Here is an 8,713-nt window from a genome sequence, read left to right as displayed (position 1 = left end):
GTTTCCCTTCTCTTTGCTGCTCTTCCTTTTAAATCCTCATGTCTTCTCATGCTTGGGGAGAACTTCCCTTTTCAGCTCAGGGCCTCTTCCTGTAGTGCTGGCTCAGGTTACAGCCTATACAAACCGACACACAGACACCGTGTATCCATTCCTGAGACAAGGCAGTCTGCTGCAAAACAGAAGTTCTGCCCAGCAATAGAAGAGATACAGATTTAAAAGGAAGAGCAGCAAAGAGAAGGGAAACAACCATGGATTACAGTAAGGCACACATTACAGTATTGTTTTATGTTAAAAAATCTGAGGGTTTAATGTTTACTTTAAGTTAGGTTCATTATTATACACATGTAAATATGAATACATTTGAACAAATATTATTCCCATTAATATTTTTCCTATTGCTATGAGGCAAAGTTACCTCTTATTTACAATATATTACTTGTATCTGTAAAAAATAAAATCAAAGCAACTGGACTTGCTGTATTTTTATTAAAGATATTTTGCTGCTCATCCAACTAGCTTTCTCAATTCAGAATTGAGAAAGCTAGTTGGATGACCAGCGAAATGTCTTCAAAAAAATACAGCAAGTCTAGCTGCCTTAATTTATTTTTTTACAGATATTTAATGACCTGGACGAACAGGAACCTTCACAGACAATTAATTACTTGATTACTCACCTCTTGTCTGCAGAAGTTGCAGTAAATCTCCTCTGTTTACAGCCAGTTCCCCTTTATTGTTAGTGAAACCAAGAACTTGAAATGCCCGTTGTAGCTCATTTAGGCGTAATCCAAATGCAGGTCTGTGGTTTATATAGAGCTTTATGAAGTCCCCAAGGTTTATGTGGTTGACTTGTTTTCCAGTGTTTACATACTCACTAAACTTGATTTCATTTAAAATATTTTCCACCTACACATAGACGATGACAAGATGTTATAGTTTGTTAAATTGTGTCTGCTCTTATGAAAATGTCTTCAAAGATAAGCAGTCAGCCTGTATTTTTAAAGGAGGGGTAGCCAAGTTTCAGCCCTCCAGTTATTGGTGAAACTACAAATCTCATGATGCATCTGCCTCTGGAAGTCATGCCTGTGGCTGTCAGAGTCTTGCAATGCCTTATGGGATTTGTAGTTCTACCACAGCTGTAGGGCCGAAGTTTGGATGCCCCTAGAACTTCAAAGCAACAGAAGCAGGCTGGTATGTATATTTATATTCTCCTTCTTATTAATGGCATAATAAATGGAAAACATAAAACCATTGCTGCTTTTTCGCTTCTCATTTTTTACCTCAGCTGGCAAATTCTTTACATGCATACAGGCAGCAGAATTATGTATAGAAAAGGGAGAAAAATCACTGGAGGAACTAGCAAGGGTCCGTGATATTTTGGTTAGTCTGTTGTCATTCCATCCAAAATAAAATGAGTAGTTGTGTGGGATGAAGTGATTCCCAATTTTAAAAAGTCAGCAGTGGCAGCTCCTGTGTTTCTATGCTGACAGTTATGCCACCAAATCTACCTACCAGGGCCTTCAAGTCAGTTCAGGAGCCTTGAAACTCAGGACAATCTCATATGCAAACTTCAACTCTCTCTAAAATTAAACTAAATATAGGCACGCATTTAAGACATGATTAAAAAATAAAATAGCATAGCGTTAGGCTGGGCACACACCTTACAACCATCGCAAGACTTTTGTCTTGCGATGGTTGTAAGGTACTTAAAAAAACGTACGATCTGCCTATGTTGCATAGGCAGATCGTACTTGCGATGATCGCAAGTCCCTTCCACACACCTTACGAACATCGTACGATCGCGGGATTTCCCGCGATTATCGTACGATAATCGTAAGGTGTAAGGGCACCCTTATGCTTATGGGATGCGCATAATTAAGTATATGGTAAATACTGAGCAACTATTAAAAGGCTGAAAAATTCAAAGGTAGATGAAAACCACTTAAAGCTCTCCCAAGTCATTGGCTGAGGAACACTGGATTCAAAGATTTCTTTTTCTAATGTAGTAAGCTTTTAAAATCTCAATTTACTATGAACATATTCTATAGTCTACAGCCAGTTAGACACGTTTTTAAATACCTCTTGCTCTGTTGGATAATATCCCAGTGCTCGCATGATGAAAGGAACTTCTTTCAAGGGAATATGTGTTGAAACTTGTCTGGTCTCCATTGTATCAATACCCTGGTTACGCAGTTGAGCATAATAAAAGTAATCTTCCAGCTCCTACACAAAACACAAGCAAATGTGAGCAACTAAAAATAATTAGGGATGATTACCGGTTTTTCGGTATCAAGTACGAGTACCAATATTTTTTTTCGGTACTCGCCGATACCGGTGCCGTGTGCCACGATTATCAGGAAGTCGGGCGGCGGATCATGACCTGTCGTCTGGCTTCCTAATTGCCTGGGAAGCCGGTGTTCTATCGATAGAACACCAGCTTCACTTGCCGAGGCTGCCTGGCTTCTTGACCAATCAGGAAGCTGGGAGACGGGTTATTACGTGCGGCCTGGCTTCCTGATTGGTTAGGAAGCCAGGCTGTCTAGCAACAAGTGAAGCCAATCAGGAGGCCGGGCGGCACGTCATGACCAACCTCACGGCTTCCTGATTTGCTAGGAAGTCGGCTTCACTTGTTGCTAGGCAGCCTGGCTTCCTAACCAATCAGGAGGCCGGGCGGCACCCCATGACCCGCCTCCCGGATTCCTGATTTGCTAGGAAGCCAGCTTCACTTGTTGGCAGTGTGGCTTCCTGACCAATCAGGAACCCGGGAGGTGAGTCATGACGTGCAGTAGCTTCCTGATTGGTTACAAAGCCAGGCTGCCTACCAACAAGTGAAGCTGGTTTCTAGCAAATCAGGAAGCCGGGCAGCATGTTATGACCCGCCTCCTAGTTTTCTGATTGGAAAGGAAGCCGGCTCCATGCTCCCGCGGCGCTGCTAGTCAGAGGGAGATCTTCCTCTGACCGGAAGTTCCGGTATCAGATGTAAGTATCGGAGCATTTGGGAGAGTACGAGTACTCGGCCAAATATTCGGTATCGGCACCGATACTAGTATCGGTATCCATGCATCCCTAATGATCATCCATGTATTTATCATATTTGACGAAGTCTTATAAAATAAAATCTCTTCAATCAGAGAAACATATAATGGCCTCAGTCCTTGTGTTTGTACATTTTATTAAAATATTATTGAACAAATCTGTCTAAAGAAATTGCAAGGTTTAATTCCTTCAGATATTACACATGAACAGGTACCCCTACCCTTTCCCAGTTACCATTGCATTGAAACCTGGCTTTTGAGCAGACCTGGGCATTCTTATGGTCCACAGTCCCTTTGTCTGATCCGGGGGACGGGCACGGACCGATCTCCAACCTGCACTTCGTTATGGCTGGCTGACAATGAATGTGCCCACCTCCTGAATGGCAATGCAAAGCACCTGCCGCACTGTAACGCACGGCAGGTTTGGCCCCCCACAACAGTCCCATTTTCTCATGTGGCCCCTTAAAAAGGTTAGGACACTTAGGAGCGGAGTGCATTTCTGGCAGATCGACAGGTATTTTTCTGCACTAGGAGGATCTTTAAAGGGATCCAAAAAAGGTATGAACTGCAGAAATGTACTACATATTTTTTTATACACTTTAAACAATTCCACTAAACACTGTAATCTAAAACAGCCACATAATGTAAAGAACATGTAAATTTAAAAAAAAAACAATCCTTTCAGTGAAACAAAAAAGTCTTATGTTGGCTGTATACTTTTAAAAGGAAAGTGTATGTGTGAAAATTGGGCAGACCTGTTCCAGCATAGAGAATATTTTTATTTTCTGTTAAAAGTTTCAGTTGCCTATTTAACTTTATGTCGACTGGATGAATGGCACACAGAAAGTACAAATACTGAATGGGCATCTAAAGAGTGGTGTGCGATTAGGTAGAAGAGCTACATTTGACTAAACTACAAAACCTAAACACTAAAACAACTAGAATAGTAGAGAAAAAAAATGTAAAATAATAAATCATTGTCTGAAATGATATACAATAAGGAACTAGTCAAAAAGTAAAGCACCCGGGGCAGAGAGTGGCTAGGTATCATGCATAAGAAGATGGCTGGTCAGAAAGTACAGCAACTGGGCACAGAGTGGCTAGATACCATGACCAATGAAGATGGCTAGCCAGAAAGTAAAGCAGCTAAGCAGAGAGTGGTTAGGTACACTGTAGTCCTGTTTAGAACTTTGCAAAACACTGTCCTGAAACGGTCAGGGTTTTCTTTCAATGTGAGGTCCCTTATGATCTTTACTATAAATAAATGACAGCTCTCTAATTCAATTGTTATTTTGTTGAAAAAGAACTAATACATTATTGGCAGCAGATAATGTTGTAGAGAATCAGATGTGTCATATGACTAAATATTAACCTTGAATAAAGCTCCATCCCTTCCCCCAGGCAGCATTCCATAGAAAGGTGTTAATTCATCACCCCCAAGGGAAGCAACGGCCTCCAAAGACCTGTAACCCAAACAGAAATGGCAAATATACAGGTTATTGTTACTATTAATAAATAAAGAACAAACAAAAAAAGATATTTAACCATAGTTGTTCCGAAATAGGTCAACATAAAATAATAATAATAATAAACAAGAACAGTTATGTGATTTATCAAAGGTGACTTATAGTCTTGGCCGCAATAAACTTTTATACCACCACCACCTATTGGATAGCAAAACTGAAGTGCAAGATGCAGTAGCTGCCATATGATGACTTCAATGCCCTCACCAAGCTATGCTTATCCCTTCTTGATAGTTTAGTTTCTAAGCAAGTTAAACTGGAAATTTCCATTGCTCAAGATTCCCCTTTGTATCCTTAGCACAGAAGGTTCCTCTACTCATAGAGCTTGGTGTTAAAGCTAAGTGCAAATCTATCATTGAAATGTATTTGTAAACCACAGTGCCACCTGCTGGAGATATTTGGTATCTCAGCACAGCCATAAAATACAGTGATTCCATATGAAAATCGCTGTGCTTTAACCCCTTCGTGACGGGAGACGTACAGTGTACGTCCTATTTTTGAATGTAATTATTATTACTTATTATTTTTTACTTTTTTTTTACTTATTTTTATTTATGTAATAATTTTTTTATCCATTTTTTCTCACCTAACTTTATTGCTATCACACAGGAGCTAACAAGTTACTGTGTGATAGCATTTGGAGGTGACAGGTTCTCTTTATTGAACCTGTCACCTCCAATACAGGAGTTCTAGACAGCTGAGAGGGTTACTTTTAACCCTGCCGCTCTGCCCACCGTTCCCCATCCTGAAGACGGCGGCAGCGAGGTCGGAGCCGGGAGGACACAGCATGGAGAGAGGTAGGTACAGGGGAGGGAGGGGGCAGCGGGGGGAGGACGGACCGGCAGTCTAATTACAAGTGATCTGGGCGATATGGCCCAGATCTCTTGTAAAGAAACAAGTGATTTCTCCTATTCTACGTTTAGCTCTGCTTGTGCAAAGCAGGGCTAAATGTAAAAAATAAATTACCGCCCGGAACTCCATGTTCCAGGCGTCGGGTGACTTCAAACCTGTGCTGCCCCTCTGCTCAGTGCCGCCCCGAGGCCGCCACGGTGGCCTTGCCGGGAATCCGGCCCTGTCTGCAGTTGTACTGCAAAATGCCAGATGGGAATCCCACTGTTGCTGCAAAGTAGGGATGCACAGATACTTCGAGTACCAGTGCAGATACTTGGCATTTTCATGAGAACTACCAGAGTTGCAGCGGTTGCAGCTGGGACCTGGCTCTGGCACTCCACCACTGTCCTGAAATCATTAGTCTGTATTGTGTTAGAAAAACTGTCACATGGCAATAAACAAAAATGTATCAGTACTCGTACTTGTAAGTACTCGGCAAGTACCAGTACTCGTACTCGCAAAACTGGTATCTGTGCACCAGTTTATTTATATCTATAAAAACAAAATCATACATTAAAACAGAGGTGTACAAATCCCAGGAGCTCCATGTGCTCCTTACAAATGACAGCTGCCTCCTAATTTTTGCATTTTTCTCTAGTTTAGTCTTGGAGCTCAAAAGTATCGGTACATGTACTCGTACTTGTACCGAGTACTGTACTTGGTATCTGTGCAATCCTACTGCAAAGGGGGTTGTAAGGGATGCATACTCTCTCTATGTTACTACAGGGAGAGGTGGCATGCAATTAGAACATTTTCAAATCCTTTTTATGATTGGTAGTATCAAAGTGTTATATTGCCTAGAATTCACATTTACAAGTCTCATCTTATATATGTTGTATTTAATTAAAGGAATGTATTTTTGTACTTACTGAAAGTTTGTTTTCCACATTAATACTGTGCAATCATTTCCTCCAGCAGTAAACACATACTGCCCATCAGGTGAACAGACAACATTGGCTACCCCATCTGGATGGCAAATGAGAGCCATTGACTTGTGTGGGTTCCCATCAATTGGCAGGATCTGAAGGCCAACCTGGATGATGAAGGCATTGGTCTTATTTGAGTTTGTTGTTACTAAACACATTTTTATTGATAACAATATGCCTGTTACCACTTTATGTGCATATATTGTACTGGAATAGACACAATGCAGAAGCCAAACTTCATAATGGTAATGCAAAGCAGACACACATACTACTCCCAACCACTGGCAGACCTATAGGATCCTGAATATATTTTTCTGATTTAAAGAAAGGGCTAATGGGCTAGTCTAAGGCTACCCAGCACGTGCCTCCTTATGATGGATGTGGAGACATTGTTTGAGGTGCCGGGACCTGCCATTGCTTCCCAAGTGAGTTGCCCTACAGACTGAACTGACATGTGTGGTCAACACCTTCTTTTCTCTTAGTCTGAAGAGGGAACGAAGGATTGGTCAAGATGGTAAAAAGTTTCAAGTGATATTGAACAATGCAAGCATTAGAAGTACTTGTTACCACCTCCTGGAGTAGCTAGAAACAGCAGAATCTTTGCCCATGCACCACAATGGGAGGCTTGTTTGCATAAGGATAAGGCCAGTTCTGTCCAAACTTATGGGAAATAGGATTGCATTTTAAAGTGAGGAGCTACTAAGCAAAGTGTAGCATCAATCATCACTTATATCTATTTTTAGTGGATGTGAGTAAAAAGCATCATTGGCATACAATGCACAATAGACCACATTTGCATACACAACCCATCAGTTTCCAAGTCAGGTAGAGTAATAATGATGAAATACAGTATTTGCACATGAAACTGATATTGTTGCAGGGTGAGCATAGAGTTTGCATAGTGTATAGTGAACAGAGACAAAGCAGCTCTCGGTTCATGTCTACCCCATATACTCTCACACAGACCGGCCCTTTTGGCAAATGCCTGAATGGAGAAGGAGCTAGTCAGTAATCTGGCAACTAACACCATATGAACTTCTTGTCTTTCTTTCTACCCCTCCACTTTAATATGTTGACATCATAGCTACAAGAATGGAATGGAAAGAGGGTGATGAAGAATAATGTGGGAAAAATAAAACCTGTAGGCTTGGAAACATCCAGTCCTATTCACTCCACCACACTAACCTATTACAGGGAATCAAATGTATGATAACCAACGCAGAACATACAATGCCTTATTAATGCATAGTCTGTGTGCACATCAATACAAATTATATTCAGAGAATGGAAACATACCTTATCATCTGTGATATATGCCAGGTAGCCTTTACTTGCATATTGATCATTGCAAGGGAACACTTCCATTTTTCTTACAGGAGATCCAAATGTTGGACCCAAGAGGGTCTTTCTAACATAGGGAAACAAATGAACATACATATATTCTAGTTACAAAAATCTGACACATCTTGACTAAACATCCACACCTGCCTGTCATGCTGTGAAACAAGCTAAACCGTCATACTTTTATGTCACTACCAGTGTAAATTGGATCGCTCTTGAAATACGATGAGGGGAATTTATTAAAACTGGAGCAGACAGAATCTGGATTAGTTGCTCATGGCAACCAATCAGCTTCTATCTTCAATTTGTTCAGTTAAGCTTTGAAAATGAAAGAGAGAAGCTGATTGGTTACTATAGGCAACTGCTCCAGTTTTGGTATATTCCGTCCAATGCATTTAACAGGGTCACAATTTTTATCCCACGAAACCTGTTTGATGTCCTCAGTAATAATATGCGCTTAAATCACCTATTTCCACAGGGTATTGCTTTGTCTTCCTTGTCCTAACCTGGCTTAGAATATTGTGATAAAGAGTAAATAAATGTGGAGGGGGCATTCACCCGATGGTATAAGCTATGCCGCCGGGTCCCCTCCTCTCTCTCTCTCTCGAGCAACTGTCAGGCTCCTGGTCCATGCCCAAGTTCCCAGCTTTTCAGAGGAGGTGATACCATAGTGACTGTCAGTCATTTTGGTGTCACCTCCTCCAATGGTGTCACCCGGATGCTGGCCCCACCCTCCCTAGTACCGCCACTGGGAGAGGGGGAAGTGTTGTGTAGTCCTAATACACTTCCTGTCCTAGGGTAAAAAAGCTGATCCCGCAGTACACTGAATGAGTGTTGTCATACTAAGACAGAAGGTGTGTTACTGGCAGGATCAGTAGGTGAAAAAAAGAAGAAAAAAAATCCTGAAAACGAATGCAGGCACACATCTATCTGGGCCAATAAGCTGCAATATTTGATTTTTGTTCCTGAATTTAGATACACTTTTCTAACCCTTAGAAGG

At 41.2% G+C, this 8,713-nt stretch overlaps 1 protein-coding gene across 1 annotated transcript in view; it reads right to left on the bottom strand.

The window, feature by feature from the left end:
• WDR66 (WD repeat domain 66) overlaps nucleotides 1–8,713 on the bottom strand; it is a 51,944-nt gene that overhangs the window by 5,838 nt on the left and 37,393 nt on the right. The window contains exons 18-22 of the mRNA XM_018556776.1: nucleotides 7,669–7,780; nucleotides 6,316–6,479; nucleotides 4,405–4,495; nucleotides 2,077–2,220; nucleotides 675–903 (exon numbers count right to left, since the gene is read on the bottom strand). Coding sequence (XP_018412278.1) covers nucleotides 675–903; nucleotides 2,077–2,220; nucleotides 4,405–4,495; nucleotides 6,316–6,479; nucleotides 7,669–7,780 — 740 coding nt within the window. The remainder of the gene's footprint in view (nucleotides 1–674; nucleotides 904–2,076; nucleotides 2,221–4,404; nucleotides 4,496–6,315; nucleotides 6,480–7,668; nucleotides 7,781–8,713) is intronic.

Source organism: Nanorana parkeri, unplaced genomic scaffold (genome assembly GCF_000935625.1).
Source record: "Nanorana parkeri isolate BGI_ZX_2015 unplaced genomic scaffold, ASM93562v1 scaffold13, whole genome shotgun sequence".
NCBI lineage: Eukaryota > Metazoa > Chordata > Amphibia > Anura > Dicroglossidae > Nanorana > Nanorana parkeri.
The sequence above is the reverse complement of the archived record's forward strand: the minus strand, read 5'-3'. Positions and strand labels throughout refer to the sequence as shown.